Source organism: Manacus candei, unplaced genomic scaffold (assembly GCF_025592945.1).
Source record: "Manacus candei isolate 608988 ecotype Guabito, Panama unplaced genomic scaffold, ASM2559294v1 h1tg000047l, whole genome shotgun sequence".
NCBI lineage: Eukaryota > Metazoa > Chordata > Aves > Passeriformes > Pipridae > Manacus > Manacus candei.
In genome coordinates this window covers 1,016,307-1,033,507 of record NW_026138095.1, presented here as the reverse complement: position 1 = coordinate 1,033,507, position 17,201 = coordinate 1,016,307, and the positions used below count along the sequence as shown (strand labels likewise).

The window sequence follows — 17,201 nt, the reverse complement described above, 5'->3', positions numbered from 1 at the left end:
ATGGCTGCTGTGAGCCACGGAGGGTGGTGCTGGGGAACAACCAGAACGGGAGCACGAGGCTGCAGGAGCAGCACCGGCGTTCCCAGCCCTCATCCAGAGGGATTCTGCTCTGGGCCAATATGGGATGTCATATCAACACGGGCAAGAGGGATGTGGGGCTGCTACAGGCAAGAGGGATTAGGAGCAGCTGTTCCTGCTGGGGCATCCCCCTCTGTCCCTTGAGCTGCAGGAGCCCCACCAGTTTTGCCTTTTGGAATATCAGGCTGTTCCACAGGCAGTAGCTTGAGACGGGAGCATCCCCCCGGTGACGGGGCAGCCGGGACCGGCTCCGGTGGGTGTGACTCACCTTGGCGTGGTAGGTGATGGCACTCTTGGCCACCGCGCACTGCTTCTCCACCAGGAAGCAGAACCGTCTCCTCTCTTCCGTCAGAGCTGTCTTGTAGCCATCAGAGACGTAGTTTTCCAGCTCCCCTTGCTTGTTGCTGATGGCTTCGATGTACTAGAACAGGGAGAGGAGCTGCCGTCAGCACTGAGCGTGGGGCAGGGGGTGCTGCAGCATCCTCGGAGAGGGGCCAGTGGTGGGGGCAGCAGGCAGGGAGCCCCCCCAGCACACATGTGCCTGCACAGCCCCTCCAACCCGCCCTTACTCATCGGAGCCCCCCACGCAGAGGCGCTGACTCAGCTCGTGGGCTGCCGGGACGAGCTGTACCCGCGGCCGCCCGCTCACCACCCGGGCTCGGAGGCGCCTGCGGGGGCCGGGGGGGCTGCCCCGATGGCCCGGCCCTGGCAGCGGCCCCCGCAGCCCCCGGCTCGTCCCTGCCAGCGCACAAACCACCGCGGCTCCAGACCGGGCTGAAAGCCCCCGGCACCTCCCCTGCTGCCACTGCCTGCACCCAATCCCTGCCGGTGTCCATCGCCGGGTGGGCAGGGCTGTGCCGCCGGCAAGGGGGGGCTGCAGCGGGATGGCACGTGGGCCCCTCCAACACACACAACCAGCAGCGATGCTAAAACTACCACCAGGGTCTTCAATCTGTGTTAGCCAGTCAGCCACTGGGACGCAAGGACAGTGCCAGGGCAGTGCCACACGCTGGCACAGGACCCCATGGTGAGGACTGCGGGGGTGGTTGTTCCCAGGGGCTGCACCCCAAGCCTGGCAGACGCTGTGGCCCTGCCAGTGCCAGGCAGAGATTCCACAAATGCGGCAGCCAGAGGCTCCTCCACTGGCTCCTGCTCTCCCTGCGTGCCGGGTGCCAGCACGGCTATGCCACACCAAGCTGTGCCAGCACTGGCACAGGGGCTGGGGGAACACAGGGGACTCCAGGGACTGCAGAGCACCACCAGGACCCCTGAGCACGGAGCACACGAGGTGTCCCCAGCTCCCCAACCTGCCCACTTTCTCCTCTCTCCATCCCTTTGGATGCCCCCAGCTCCACTGCAGAGAGTTCCCACCTGTGATGTGGCACCAGGAGAGCAGCATCTGTCACCCACCCATCGCTGTCCTGCCCCGTGACACCTCCTTGTCACCGGCTCTTCCCTGGGATAGCAGCACCAAGCTGGAAAGCCACAACCACCCCCAGCCCAGGCAGGGCTGGACCTACTTCAGGCAGCCCCAACTTCTCCAAGACAGGAATCAAACTGAAATTCAGGGCCCAAAGCAGCTTTGCTGCTTTCTTCATGGTTATCAGTTATTTTTAGCATGCTACAATATTTATTAGCAGACATAAAATGGAGCAAACCAACAAAAGCAACGAGATTCAGTGACATCCCAGACTTCAAAGGGGCTATTTCGGGGCTGGACCTGGTCCTGTTCCCACCCTGCTCTGAGCATCCCCCCCAGCAGCAAACCCTGTGCACGGTTCGTGGCAGATCAAGCAGGTTTTAGGTCTCCCCACAAGCACCAGCACAGGTGGGGGAAATGGGTTAAAAACCCAGTTTGCAACCAACAACCCTGTTTCAAGGAGAGGTTTTCCCCCCCCAAAATTAGAAAATCCAGTGCAAATGCCCACAGTCAGGAACAGAAATAAGTGAAGAGAACTGAGCTGATGCCACCGGGCGCAGAAGTGGAAGCGGTGGAGGTTTTGGCGTCAGCCCCAAGCCAAGGTATGGAAGGCTGGTGGCAGCCGGGCTGTGCCGGCAGGGCAGGGGAGGAGGCGGCAGCAGCCCCGGACACGCCGGGGGCGGGAGCAGGCGGCCGTGGGAGGATGTGCTCGGGGAAGGCATCGCTCCTGCTGTGGGCTTGGGACAGCAGCACGCCGCCTCCTCCCGGGTATTATTAGCCGGGAACAGCACAGGGACAGAGCCCAGAGGCGTCAGCACGGCAGTGGCGATGGGAGCCAGGGGGATGGATGCCCTCAGTGCCAGCCCGGAGAGCCCCCAGCTCCCCCATGGTCTGGTGCCCCAGCTCCTCTATGGCAGCTCTGCTACACCTGGGATGGGTCGAGCATTGCTATCCCCACACACAACTCCCTAAAAGTTTCTGTCCCAGGGGAAGCACCAGGACAATGCTCCCACTCCTGCAGAGCCCCATTTCTGGAAGGCAGCACAGCACAACCCTGACAGCACCTGAAATAGCAGGAGCGCGGGAGCACACACAGACCCCGACCCCCAAAACTCAGCCTGCCTAATTTACTAACTGGGCCATTGAGAACGAGAAGGTGAGGACTGAAATGAGCCCAGCTCCAGCTAATTTGGTTCAGCAGCACAAGGACCATCCCGCCACGGTTCCCTGTAGGATCACCATCCCTGGGTCAGCCACTGCCATGCCCCAGCACGGCGGGCGGGCACAGCTCCAGCCCAAACACACCACAACACAGGGAGAAACCCTTATCTCAGCAACGTGAGAGCTTCAGTTCTAACCATGATTTAAATATGCAGGTACAAGCCTTATTTACACCCCTGCTTGCAGGCTGGTTTTGCAAGGATCCTGCTGATTCCTCAGCTGAGGAAAGGCTTGTCTCAACGGCTCAGCCAGTCGGAACACGCCGCTTCGCGAGCACAGAGCCCACGCTCTAAACTTAGTACTCAGAGCTTTATATACTTTATGTAAATATGCTCCGTGTGCCATTGATTTACCCAGAGCCTTGATTTTACACGTTATTCCATCACAAAATGGCGAGCGACGCTCCTTGTTCACGAGGTGCTTTTCAGTTTGGGTTTGCTCGAAACGACAGTGAGCTTTCAGATAATGCCTAGAAAGGCAAATTTAAATAAAAACCCTGCTAGATGTGCCAGATGCACAGGGAAAAAGTAACACACAAAGCATAGTGTAAAAACCTCAGGAGCACAGTCCTTGGGAGCCAAACACCTTTCTCAGCTTGGCATGATATGATACCCCCTGTAAGGGCTGGGGGAAGGTGCTTCACCCCAGCCTTGGTGCACTCAGGCTCTGCAGCAACCTTTCCAAGAACCCCCCGACCACTCGAGTGCTGCATTGCAAATTGAGACCTTGATTTAGGTTGTCAGCTTCAAATTCACATTTTAGGCATTGTCTAAATAGAATTCCCAGCTTAAAGGAGGAAAAACTCCCAATTTATGACCTGAGCAGGCAGAGAACCAGCCACAGCAGTGGTCATGGCTGTGCCCAAGGCCAGAGCAAACACTGGAGCCACCCAACAGCCCCAGAAAATCTTTTCTGGGTTTCTAGGTTGGAGAGGCCTCAAATAACTCCCCCGTCCCCCCCCTGCCTCCCGCATCCACTTCCAATTCACGGGAGCCGCTGACCTAATTAGCAATGTCAGCACGTGGCGGGGCCGGGCAGCGGCTCTGGCACAAGAAGCTGCCACAACACAGGTCTGGCAGAGCCAGGGCCCCTGCCTGGTGCTGGGGTGGACCCCCAGCCGTGGGGGCTCAGCCAGGGACCCCCCAGTGCCCGGGCACACGAGCGACGCTTGGCCACGCTGGGCAACCTCCACCCTGCAGCCCAACCGGGTCACCCCCACGGTCAGACAGAGAATTAGGAACGTGAGAAGGTGGGAAGGGAACAAGCTGCTGCCAAGCCCCAGCTCGAGCGGCCGCTGTCGGCCCCGGCACAGAAAGGCAGGGCACACACAGCCCTGGCGTGCTGCTGACACCTTCCCAACGCCACAGCGACACATCCAGGGGTGTGAAGATCAAAGAGCAGCTGGGAAGTGTCAAGACCCGAGTTCCTTTCAAGCACACGCTGCTGTCAGGGCAGGTAGAGCAGCACCATCGTCACCGCGCTCCTGCCGAGCCTTTGACAACCACGTCCTCACTGGGAAATCAGTTCAAACTGTTCCATCCCAGCCAGGAACGTGCAAACTGGTTGGGAATGTGAGCCAAGGGCAACGCTGAGCCCCACCACAGCAATCATCACTACAGACCCTTCTCGGTGATCGGGTGCATCTGGCACTGATCAGGCTGAGAGAAGGACAGGACCCAGGAACAAGCAGGAAGAAGCTGCCTTGGGGTCACCAGCACACCACAGTTTGGGCTGCCAGGACACCACAAGGCTGAGTTTTGAGGCCTGAAATCCAAGGGGAACACATGGTGGACGTGCTTCTATCCTGCACCAAGAGGGATGCAGAGCAGGGAAGGGACTGTGCCACTGCACCAGCTCCAGCTGGTGACCCTAAGGAGGGATTGCTCAGGACCAGTGGCACAGAGCAGTGGAAAAAGACAAAGAAAAGGTCAGGGAAGCAAGAGGACTTTCAACTGTGCTGGATCAATGCAGCAGGCTGAAATACCTGGAAGGAGTAAACACGGAGAGAAGGGAGGATTTATTTAAGGAACCACGAGGGAGAATAGCTAGAAAGTAATGGGATAAAATAAAAAAGAAGTTAGGCTGATTAGCAGGGCAAGAGCATCCAAGCTGGGGAACAGTCTCAAGGCAAACGAGCCGAAACCCTCCCATGGCATAGAGCCAAGGTGAGGAGAACCAGCAGCCAGGGATGCTCAGCCCCGACAGCTTTCCCTCATTCCCAGAAATTGCTCCTTGCATGGAAGCTGGCAGACCCCCCAGAACCACATGGGCACCCTGGAGCCCTGCACCTTTGCCAGGGAGAGGACAACCTCCCCTTGCCCTGCCCAGGCACATCTCCACACACTGCCCCTGACGTGCTGCCCGGCTGCCTCCCTGCTCCAGCTCCAGCTCCAGCCACAGCCCGCGCCCGGACACTGCTGCTGATGGTTATCCAAGGTGATGTGGAACGCAGAGTGGATCCTGGGGAGCCAACCCCAAGAGTCCCTGTGCTCCAAGGACACCAGCCAGCCTCCCTCCCCCGAGAAGGGCTGTCTCCCCTCGTTACACTCCCTGTCTCCCCTCGTTACGGTCCCTGTCTCACACATCTGCTCGCTGGGCACCAGCCACATCCCTTCCCTGCTCCTGCTCAGCACCAGCCACGCACACATGTGACATTACATAAAACTCAGAGAGCAGAGCAGCAGGGAAGCGCTGGCTCCAGCCAGCTCTGCGGGGGCTTCACCAGCAGCTGCTTAAAACCTTCCCTTGACACAGGGACACCCCCAAGCAGCGGCTCTGGGCACAAGGTTTGGTACCAAAACGCTCATCAGACACAGCCCTGAGCTGCACAGGCACTTCCAGGGAACACTTCCAGGGATGGGGCAGCCACAGCTTCTCTGGGCAACCTGTGCCAGGGCCTCTCACCAACCTCACAGGGAAGAATTTCTCCCCAGTATCCCATCTAACCCTGCCCTCTGGTAGTGGGAAGCCATTCCCCCTTGTCCTGTCACTCCAGGCCCTAGTCCCAAGTCCCTCTCCAGCTCTCTTGGAGCCCCTTTAGGCACTGAAGGGGCTCTGAGGTTTCCTCAGAGCCTTCTCTTCTCTTGCTGAGTTTGGGCACGTCCTCCCTCAGCCTAAATCCTAATCCAACCTGCAGAGAATCACCTGGAGCCGCAGAGCTTTCAGAGTCCTTCTCCATTTGACTTTCACATAAACCTCATAACCTGGTTTGTGCAAACTTTGTGTCAGTTAGAGCTTCCTGACCTACACCTAAAATTACTTCTCCTGATGGGAATATCCAAATGAGGTTTCAATGACAGAAGTTTATAAAACCCCCCAGTTATTTGGTACAGTAGTATTTAATGCTTAAAATATTCCCACAGGAGCAAGGACAGGTGTGGGCAAAAGAGAGATCTGGGCAGAGGATGAGCTCAGTCCCCACAGCCCACCCAGGGTCACCCCCTGTCACCCAGGTCAGGTACAGCTTTTCACCACAAACACCCGGCCTCAGCTTTGCTGTTTAGGCTGAATTACAGCCAGTTTGTCTCAAGACAGTGCAGAAATCCAATTGCTCACAGCACTAATAAGATTTGATAAATAATTTGAACCAACATAACTTCATTGCTGAGCTGCTGATTCAATCCAGGTCCCAAACCCATCATGACCTTGATTTCATGGCTTGATCACAAACCAGCCTTTAATGAAATTACAGCACTTGAGCTTCCTCGGTGACTGTTTAATCTTAATATTGTTTTCATTCTTCTTCACCAAACACGTGAAGTGAATGGAATTGGTTTGTTCTCCCGGTTTCCAGCACAGGTCAAAGCCCCATCTCAGTCACTCCTGGAGGAAGATGAGCCATGCGAGGCAGGCGCTGCCTCAGCCCTCGTGTGGAGCAGCAGCTCGGCACTGATTCACGAGGAACAAAAGCCTGGCTTAACACAACGCTCAGCAGAGCAACCCACAACCACAGCATCGCTCCCCACCACGGCAGGCAGGGCTGTGACAGAGCTGGAAAATCACTCCTGCAGCCTAATGGCACTTGGAGCTGCTTTAGAGCTACGTGAGCTGTCTGCACTGCAAACCACGAGGTGTTTTAGCTCCTCAACCATTTAATGCTGCAACACTTGTCCTCATCTATGAAACTCCAAAAATCAGCACAAGGGAGGGGCTGGATGGTGTGGGACATGCAGGCAAGCCTGGATCAGCTCTCCCCATGCAATGAGGGGCTGGGGCAGCTCAGGAGAAGCCTCCTGCAAGTGTCCCTGAGCATCACACCTCCTCAACCCCCCTGCTCCAAAGCTACTGCTCACCAGCCATGAGATAATTCGTTATGTGCAGTCCCTGCTGAACTTCAGCACTTATTTCTTTATAAAGGGGGAAAATCTGAATTAAAGAGTAAGAGGGGAGACATTTGGGCTGTTTCACTTGGCTCTGTGATTGATCCAGCAGAATGTGGAGCCAGAGCCACACTGGTGTCCCAGCCCAGACAAGGGGTGTCCTCTGCCACTCAGCAAAGCGGAGCCTGGATGGCCCCAAATCTCCTCTCACCTTGAGGGATGTTACATAAAGCAGGCCCTGGAGCTCCCTGCAGGACAGCACTGCCACTGCTGCTCCCCCACACGTGTCTCACCCACCCGGCTCGCTGCCAGGCGATGACAGGATGTGGTCACTCAACAAGTGGTGAAGAGGCAGAAAGGAGCAATTCTGCTTCCTGGAGCATTAAATATGAAGAAAGATGATGACAGAGCATCAGACTCCCAGCTGCTGGAGCAGCTTATGTGCATGAGCCCTCAGAAGAGCAAGATGTTATTGCTGTACTGAAGGAGGTGACTGATGCAGCTACCAGGACGTTTCCATCAACAGCAGCTTCTCCCACGACCAGACAAGTAACCAGCCCCAGCCCACCAGGAGAGCTCCATCCAGCCGTGGCTGATCCGTCTGCGGTGCAGCCATCAGCATCCCAAAAGCATCACAAGGTGCCTCCAGCGGCTTTGAGGACGACACCAGGGGTTTGGCAAGTGGCCACAGGGGTGGCTTCAGGCCAGCCCAACAGACTGAGCACCACGCAGAGGGGGAGCTGCCTGGGGCTCTGCTTTAACCAGCCTGAGAAAGACTTTTGTGGAGCAAAGCCCAACAAAGTTTTGCAGATGCTCCTGATCCACTCAGAGCCCAGTTCCAACTCCACAAAGCCCAGTTCCAACTCCACAAAGCCCCACACAAGGCTCCCTCCTCGGGCCAGTGCCCACTGGAACCCCCTTGCTGCAATCCCTCTGCTCTCTGATGCCCAGGCAAAGGTAAGAGCAGCATCAAGGGTGGCCCAAAACACTCTCTTTTTCTGTTAAGGAAACACCAGCTCTGCAGGCAGTGGAGAGCAGAGGGGGACTGCCCTCTTGTCTGAATCCAGCAATTTTAACTTTGTATTTTGATCTAAAGCAAAGCAAACCCCCGCCGTGCGCAGCTGGGCAGTCACAAAAATCACAGAATATTCTGAGCTGGAAGGGTCTCATAGCTCTCTAAGCTCAAAAGCCATCATAAGGCTTTTTCAGAGATAAGCGCTTCCTAAATACTTACTGCTGGAAGATTAAAGGGAATGAGTGCCTGATCCTGTTTCCCTGCCCAAAGAGCTGTGCTAACAGGACTATCCCATCCCTGCCACATCACAGCGGGAGGCTCAGCCCACCCCTCCTCTCCAGCTGCACACAGCCCAGCCCGTGATGGATTCCCTCCTCCTCCTCCTCCGGGTGTGGGATGGGGATCCCTGTGGGTTTGGCAGGAGAGGGCTGGCTCTGGCAGCGCTTTTGCTCTGTTGGCCCCCCAGCAAGTGGAGGGTAACAGAGGTTTGATCCCCGTGTCCCACACGCTGAGCTCGGTGCCTGACAGGGCTTTTCTCGCTCAGCAGGAATTTCGGAGCCAGGGCTTGTGGAGTCACCACGCTCAGAAGTGGTTTGAGCTGCTCAGCTCTGGAGAATGCACCAGTACCCCCCTCAGCAGGCTGGACACAGAGCTGTGCTGTGCCAGCACCTTCCAGCCCCACTCCAGCACCTTCCAGCTGGCTGTGCCACCTCAGCACCTTCCAGCCCCATTCCAGCACCTTCCAGCCCCATTCCAGCACCTTCCAGCCCCATTCCAGCCCACTGTGCTGCCTCAGCACCTTCCAGTTCTGTGGCTCCACACAGGACCCACACCCCAAGCGACGATGGCGGGTACGTTTTCCTCCTCCAGTGCTTGTTCTGATTCACACCACCGTTTCCCAAATTTCAGTGCAATTAGGAACGTCACTTTCCCAGCACAGCCCTCCCCATAACTCTCTGCTGGTGGCTAAATGCCACTAAATGACATTAAATTCACCCCCACGAGCAAAGTGCCACTGATGTTCAGATCCCCTTCAGCAAACAGGGATCACTGACATGTCACTGCCCGTGGCACCTGAAGAAACAGACTCTGGTCCCAACACAACACACACTCCCACGCCTCGAGACTGGACTGGGTAATTCCTGGGTTCTGGCTTCATCTCCCCCTTTCCAAGCTCTACTCATGCTGCCATCACTTACAGCCTCAACTCCCAGCAGCACCCGGCTGTCAGCCAGGGCACGGAGGTACATCAATTATCCCTTAAAGTTTGCCAGGACCAGCCGTGCTCCGGGCAAAGCTCAAACTGCAGAGTGCAGGAGAATGAACTCCTGCTGTGAACCCACCAGGGACCCGACTGCCGCCGTCCCTTGGCACGTCCTGGCACTGCCACGATGTGCCTTGGATGCTCCTCAGCGAGACCCCGAACCCCACTGCCCCTCTGCAGGGAACCCCAACGCCTCACCCCGCAGCACAGCCCCCCGAGATGCCGTGAGGGACCCCGGCCCCCCGAGGAGCGCGCGGTGGGCACGGAGCCCACGGAGCCCACAGAGCCCACGGAGCCCACGGAGCCCACGGAGCCCATGGAGCCCACGGAGCCCATGGAGCCCACGGAGCCCACGGAGCCCACAGAGCCCACGGAGCCCATGGAGCCCATGGAGCCCACGGAGCCCACAGAGCCCACGGAGCCCACGGAGCCCACGGAGCCCACGCGCCGTCACACCGCGGTGACTCAGCACGGCCGCCCCCGCCGCGGGGGGAAGGGGCACCCGGCAGGAAAACACCCAGAGGACGATGGCTCGGGCACAACAGAAATCAATGGCCTTTCGGGTGTCACTCACGAAGCAGAAAGGTGAGAAGCACCGGGAGCAGCGGGCTGGGTTTGGCCTTGGCACACGCCCGGCACATCTGCCGAGGGGAGCTCGCAGCCCCCACTCTGCACCGTGGCCATGAGAACAGCCTGTTCCACTGCTGGCTGCCACCCCCTCCCTATCCACACCTCCCACACCCCACCAGAACCCCGAATTCTGCTGGGCCCTTCCTCTAAAGAGAGCAGCAAGTCCTTATCTAAGCACTCGCAAGACCTTGGCCACCTCCACCGTGCAGCACCGAGCACCTGCTGCCAGCCCAGGGACAATGTCTGTGTCCCCCCATCCCAGATTCTCGTGTCCCCCCGCCCAGGGCCCTACCTGCAGCTCCTTGTCCGAGTACTTCTGGGGGTTCTTGCTGCCTTGGCTCTTCTTCCGAAGTTTCTTCAGCTCTGCCTGGCACTTGTCAAGTGAGTCCCCCTTGCTCCTCTGCTCCGTCTGGTATTTTTTCAGTGCAGCCTGGACATGACAAGAGAAAGCTCAGCCACAGCTCCTGCTGTCAAGGGGTGATAGAAATAAGCAGAGACATTCCTCTGGAAAAGAGGGATCCCCATGGCCTGGAGAGCAAACAGGGGCTGCAACAGCCTGACACTGGGGACAGCACTGTTCTGTGCACGGTGAAACGTGTGACACTGGGGACCCTTCTGTAAACAGGGGCAGGAGCTGTGGCAGGGGACAACACCCCTGAGCTGGGAGTGGGTGATGGGGGGATGTGGGGACACCCGAGCCAAGGGTTGTGCTGCTGGACACGCGCCCGTAACTCACACTCAGGTACCGGGAGTCCAGCTCCACCTTCTGCTCCAGCTGCGTCAGGAGCTCGTTGTGGAAGGACTTGAGCTGCAGGGAGAAAGAAAACACATGGTTCTTGGGGAGGGCTGGCAAAGTGTGGGGGCCTGGGGGCATCAGGTGGCACCGGGGATGGCAGGTGAGCAGGGCTGTACAGACAGAGCACAGGCTGATGGCAGCAAGGGACAGGGACAGGGACACTCAGAGGGGGCCCAACAGGGCAGAAACAGATGCCCAAGCAGAGCAAACCCTTTGGAGCTCAACAAATCCATGTCAGAGGGGCTACTGTCACTCAGACAAGGCACTTTGCACCAGCAGAGCCCCTGGCCAGGCAGAGACCCCGGCACGCCGGGCTGGGCACTCACCATCTCCTCCAGCTGGTTCTGGATCTGCCTGTGGACTTCTGCCATCTGGAAGAGCACGTCCCCTGCAAAGACAAGATGAAGGGAGGGCGTTTGAGGCACCAAGCTCAGGGGGACACCTTAGGTTGGGGCAGGCAGCACTCTGCTAGCAAGGAGGGATCTGCATCCAGACCAAGGGGTGCTGCTGGAATGCCCCTGTGCCCATCTTTGGGGAGCTGCAGGGAGGCAATGCTCATCTGAGACACTTGGGCAAACAGGCAAACCTTGTGTAGCAGGAAGGGAAACAAGGACAAGCAGCAGTGGGATCTCAGTACCCGGGGCAGCCCTTCTCCCCCAGGCCAAGCACAGGGTACCCACAGCGGGCAAACATGGCCCTGGCACTCAGTGCAGGTCACAGGACATGGGGCTAAGCCCTGGGCTGGTATTTGCCTCAAAACCACTGATTTGTTCAGCCTCAGGGGCTGAGCCAGGTGTGGGCAGCGAGAGCAGAGCCAGGGCTGCAGCTGCTGCCCAGGGCATCCCCACTGTGACCAACCAGTCCCAGCTCTGCTCTGTCACTTCCTTTCATTTTTCTTTTCCAATGCAGGATTCCAGCCCCACACCCAGTGCTGTTCCTGGAGGAAGGGCAGTGTCCTGCCTCAGCAGAAGCCCCAGAGTGGCTGGAGCCAGACACACACACGGAGGATCTTTCAGGAGCAGAGCCAGCGCTACCGCTCGACTGAAAGCCCCCATCCTGTCTCCGGATCAGAGCGAGCCTTGGGGAGAGCCCAGCTCTGTCAGCTCCATTCAGGGCTGAGTTTGGAAGCTTTGCCTTCCAGCACAGTGGGTTGCAGCTTCCCACAAGGCTCCCAACCTCCATGGAGCTGTCTGAAAATGGAAAGCCATGAGCTATGTCTCTGAGCTGCTCCTGCCTCAGGACTTGGCCCTGGCAGGTCCCAAGCAGGGCTGGGGGATCCCTGACACCCACTGGAGCTCTCCAAAGGGGAGCAGCATCCCACATTCCATCCCAGAAAAGCAGAGCAGCACCTGTGACAACTCAAAGCACCAAAGATACAGCCCATAAATACATACACGGAGTTTTAAAAAACAGAACCCAACCCCAGGGATGGGAAATGCAATGGGGAGGGGACACCAGCCCCAGAGCCCTGGGACAAACCTCAGGGAGGCTGGGATGAGCCAAACCAGCTCCTCACCGTGCAAGGGAACGACTAGGACCCTCATCCAGCACAGAGGGTGCATGCCAGCCCAGCCCAGCCCTTCCCCGTCCCTCCACGTCCCTGGGCACGCGGGCCCCGCTCCAGCCGAGTGTCAACACCCCCAGCCGACCAGGAACAACCTGCCCCAACATTTCTTTGCTCTCCTGGCTGGAGCAATTCGTACTTTGCACCATACACTGTGTCTCACACTGTTCTGCAAACATTAAAATCCGATCCCTTGGCAGGCACTGGCCCCTCTGCTGCGGGTCAGTGCAGTGACAGGACCGGCTGCTGCCAGAGTCACCCTCCCCCTGTGCCCCCTGAGAGAGCAGCGATGCCCAGAGCACCCCACAGAGCAAGAGGTGACCAGATGGCAGGGCTGCAGCTCCACTCCTTCACCAGGAGGAAACTGTGTGCCAAGATCTCCACGGCCACTGAGCCGGCTGTGACTTTTCCAGCTGGTTCTCCAGGTGCCGAGCCAAGCGGAGCACTCACACCCGGCCACCACACATGTCTGCAGTGGGGAGCCTCACACACGAGCAGGGAGCTCTGGGCAAGGGGTCACCACCACGGGACCATCAGGAAATCGCTCCTGCTCGGGCTGTGACAGCTCAATGATGGGAAGTGCATGAATTCCCACTGCAAGGAGGCACTGACGTCACGCTGAGGTGGCTTTGTCAGGAGAGTATCAATGCTCATTATTCCCAAAGCTTGCACCACCCCCTCTCCTTCTTGCTTCCCCTTTGGCCAGAGTGGAAACCCCGAGAACAGGGCTGGCTGAGGGCTCTGGTCACCAACGCTGAGCCCCCAAACCACCCGAGAGCGGGGTCCAGGGCACTCAGAAATAACATCCACACCCCCAAACCCAGCTCTGGGTACCCCTGCACTGGGGCAAGAGGGCTCTGCCCCACTCCCCACGTTCCTCACCCAGGGAATTGTCTGTTCCCAGCAGCCAGGGCGGCGCGTGGTGCTTCTCTCAGCACAGATACACATCTTTTGGGTTGACTTTCTCCTCCACCACCACCCCCTCAGCTCTTATCGGGGCGTTCCAGCCCCACATCAAAGTGAGCAGCGGCACAGAGCCTTTCCCAGCAGCTCTCCATCCCTATGTCCCAGCCTGGGAGGGGACACTGCCGTCCCCCCTGTGCCCCCCACGCTCAGCCCAGCACCCACAGCTCGAGGTGAGCCCTGTGCTGTGGCCAGCACGGTGCAGGAAGGGCTGGATGCCTGCCCAGAGCCACACGAGCTTCCTCCAGAGCCTCTCCCCAGCCAGCTCTGAAGGAACCAGCTCTGGGCTTCCCGTGGCCTCTGCCATCGCTGGGAGCCCACACTGGGCAGCAGGAGTTGAACTAAATCCCCTAAAAATAGCAGCAATGTGGTGTGAATTCCCACATGGCACCTCTGACACCCCGATACCTCCACACTGTGAGCTGCTTCACCACCACAAAAACCTACAGACTGTGTGAGACATTAACAGACATGTCACCCCAAAAACAAATCAGAACAGGGATGAAGTGAAACTGTGACTAAGAGATACCACAGTAGCTGGAAAGCCTCAGTATTTCAAAATCTGGCTCAGAAGAGGATCTGTGGCACTGTGTCGGGGGTGACACCGTGAAATGGTGGGGAGACCACCATGGTGATGAGGAGACCACCCCACAGCATTCCCAGACCTCAGTGGCAGGGCTGGGACCACGGCACAGGGCACACACCCTGGCACCAGCACAGCCACCCACGCCACGGGCGTTATGCATCACCTGCCACAGGTATTTGTAAGTTAAACAGCTGAACTCCCACCGTGCAGCAGGACAAGAGCTCAGGTCACAGCGTGAGCTGTGCCAAGCTCAAGCACCATCGCCTTGCTGCCAAAACACACATCCTGCAGCTGAGGAACCTCCGGGTGAAGCAGCTCACCAACACCCAGCCGTGAAAACGCAGAGGGTTTCACCCGCTCACACACCTCCCCACAGGCTCAGAGCACAGGGAAGGAGGAGCTGCTGTTTATGGCTGACTCACAGTATCGCTCTGGGAGAAGAACTATAGGAGCTATTGTGGGCCCTTCCCTTCCACACCCAGCCCACAACAGGCAAACAGGTTGTTCCACATCTCTCCCATTGCTACTGGCACGGCAGGAGCCAGCTGCCCCTCCAGAAGGTGAAGCAGTGGGATCCCAGCTCTCCAGGGTTTGCTTTGGACTTGTCAGAGACTAAAGATTATGGTTTTTTCCCCCTTCTCAAGCAAGATACAAGCCATTTTTAATAAAACCACCAACAATTCACTAATGAGGGAGCCAAATTGCTCCAAGGCAGAACATGTTGATGCTTGTGCAGGGCTGGAGCAGCCCAGCCTATCCTGCAAGGGCAGTGGGAGATGGTGGCCAGGGGACCATCATCGACCAGCTCTCCTGGTCAGGGCTCAGGCACATCCCATAAACACAGACCAGCAATAACTCTGCTCACACAGCACCTCGGTGCTGAAGATCTGATCCAGCCAGATTTAAGGCAGAACCATTTAGGTGCAGCACTTGGGGACATGTTTTAGTGGTTGGCCTTGGCAGTGTTGGGTTAACATTTGGGCTTTTCCAACCCAAACGATTCTTCTGAAAACTTCCGCAACCAAGAGAATCACTTCCCTCCTATCAGTGTGTCCTGACCCAGGCTCACAGACCCAGCACATGGCACAGACCACCTCCCAGGGCCTGGGGAGCAGCACTTCCAGCCCCACAGCTCCCTGGGGAGAGGCTCTGGCTCCATCAGCACCAGCGTTCCCTCGCCACAGCCGGGGAAGGTCCGTGCGTGTGCGGGGAGGGGGAAGGAGATGAGTGTGGGGAAACAATCAGCTTCTCCACGCTGACTCACCCCTTTCCTCTTCAGAAGGGTTTCACTTCTCCCAGCCCCAGAGGACTGGGCGATGTGTTGATAATGCATCAGTGACTGTCAGCGTTACAACGCTCAGTGCTGCTCCAGCCCCTGCTCCAGCCCCGCCTGGCACAGCTCCAGGCATTTGCTGTTTGTCTATTGAGAGACAAGGTGAAGGGAAAAGCAAAAGCTTCCCAAGGCATCCTGACTCGATAACACAGTCCCAGTAACTGGCTCCCTCAGGCTGAGCAGTTGCCACTGACACTGTTACCAGGCACAGATTAGAGACTGGGGTGACCTGGGGTGTTCTGTGCCCCCCACAGCCCCCTGGATGGGCACCAATCCTGTATCTGTACCAAGATGTACAGACCAGCGAGTCCCTGATGCCCAACTGCTCTGGCAGCTGCTATACTGGTGGTACTGGATTAATCAGCACATGAGAACACCACCTCACATTCACCAGCCTGGCCCACACAACCCAATCCATCCTGCACACCCGCAGTCCCACAGGGAAGCAAACACCTCCAGGTCCTGGAGCTGGCCAAACACCAACCCAAACCCCTCTGAAACCTGCTCAGCCCATCACTGATGGATGGCAGGAACCAGCCCATGGACACACACAGGGCCCCTCATCCCCCCAGAAGGTTGGAGCATCCCTGCAGGAGCCCATCCCAGGCACGGAGCAGGGGCACACAGCAGCTGGGCAGCCCTGGAAGGTGTCACTGTCACCACAGAAGGTGAAACCCAAACCTTACCCAGCTGCTACACCTTGGCAACTCCAGTCAGGCCACGTGGCCATCACAGATGCTCATTTACAACCCTCCACCACAACCTACCAAACACAGGGTGGTGGGAACAAGCTACTGCCTTGGCTGTCTGCTCCTCATCAGAGGGAGGAAGGCAGCGAAAGGTGACTCAGGCAGTGGAAGAGCCCCGTCCTAAGGCAGTAGAAGGATTTGAGAGGTCTTTCTTGCCTTTCTGCACCCTTAGCAAGCCCATTCCTGCAGCTTCCTTCCCTCCCCACACACCTTGGAGGCAGAGCCCTGGATTTCTGGAACAGTTTCTCAGGTCTTTTAACAGAATCACAGGTGGAAATGCAGGTCCAGAGCATCCTTTCTTCCACCAGCACAGAGCTGTCACCCCCAGTGGACACCAGGCACCGTGGCCACTGCCAGCTCCAGCAGTCCCTGATCCCACACAGAGCACCACCGTGACCTTTGACACCCTCAGGATCTATATCTGCATCTCTGCTGCTGCAGGAAGCACCTACCCAAAACAACCACAAATCCAATTAACAGATTAATGTTCCCAGCGGATCTGGTGCAGCACAAAGCCTCCAAGAGCTGGGCCAGACCCCAGAGCTGCTGGAGAGGCTGAACTCTGGGATGCCCTGTCCCTGGAAGTGTTCAAGGCCAGGTTGGATGAGGTTTAGAGAAACCTTGTCTAGTGGAATGTGTCCCTGCCCATGGCAGGGGGTGGAACTGGGTGAGTTTTAAGGTCCCTTCCAGCCCAAGCCATAAAGGTGCCACCAGTCCTGATTTTATTGTGCAAATGAAAAGCCTTTATTTACCAGGGGCTCATTTCAGCTCAACAATGTTTGACTAATTATTGCATGTGCTGCCCTTTCACAGCCCTGTGTCACCCAGAGCAGCTTCACTCGTTCAAGGGACCTTTGGGAAATCCAGTTGCTGAGCAAAATCCACCTCCAGCCCCAAAGGTGTTTCCTGCAGGTGCTGCTCAGCCCCAGCATCCCAGTGGAAATGTCTCCAGCTCCGCTCACCAGGAGAAGAAAACTCCCTCCCATGACTTTGTCATGGCCTAGTTTTCAACAAGGTCAAAAGAAATGACAATTTGAGTTGCATCCAAGGGACCTTAGGAGCTGGAAAAGGGCCAAAGTCACCTGAGGACTCGTGCATGAGACTGGAGCTCATCAGAAGGGGATCATTCCAGGATCCAGCCTGGAGCAAACCTCCACTGATCACACACACGTGCCCTTCACATCAGCTCTGCAGCTTCCCAAAAGCCCCCCCAGCAGCCACTGAGGATGTGTGGAACAGCCCAAGGAGCCCCTTCCCAGGGGA

At 57.5% G+C, this 17,201-nt stretch overlaps 1 protein-coding gene across 6 annotated transcripts in view; it reads right to left on the bottom strand.

Moving 5' to 3' along the window:
• The window catches only part of BAIAP2 (BAR/IMD domain containing adaptor protein 2), a 41,128-nt gene that overhangs the window by 10,794 nt on the left and 13,133 nt on the right, over positions 1-17,201 (bottom strand). For all 6 annotated transcript variants that reach the window (XM_051797371.1, XM_051797372.1, XM_051797373.1 and 3 more), the window contains exons 4-7: positions 11,070-11,131; positions 10,684-10,755; positions 10,240-10,377; positions 347-499 (exon numbers count right to left, since the gene is read on the bottom strand). In XM_051797371.1, the coding sequence (XP_051653331.1) occupies positions 347-499; positions 10,240-10,377; positions 10,684-10,755; positions 11,070-11,131 (425 nt within the window). The remainder of the gene's footprint in view (positions 1-346; positions 500-10,239; positions 10,378-10,683; positions 10,756-11,069; positions 11,132-17,201) is intronic.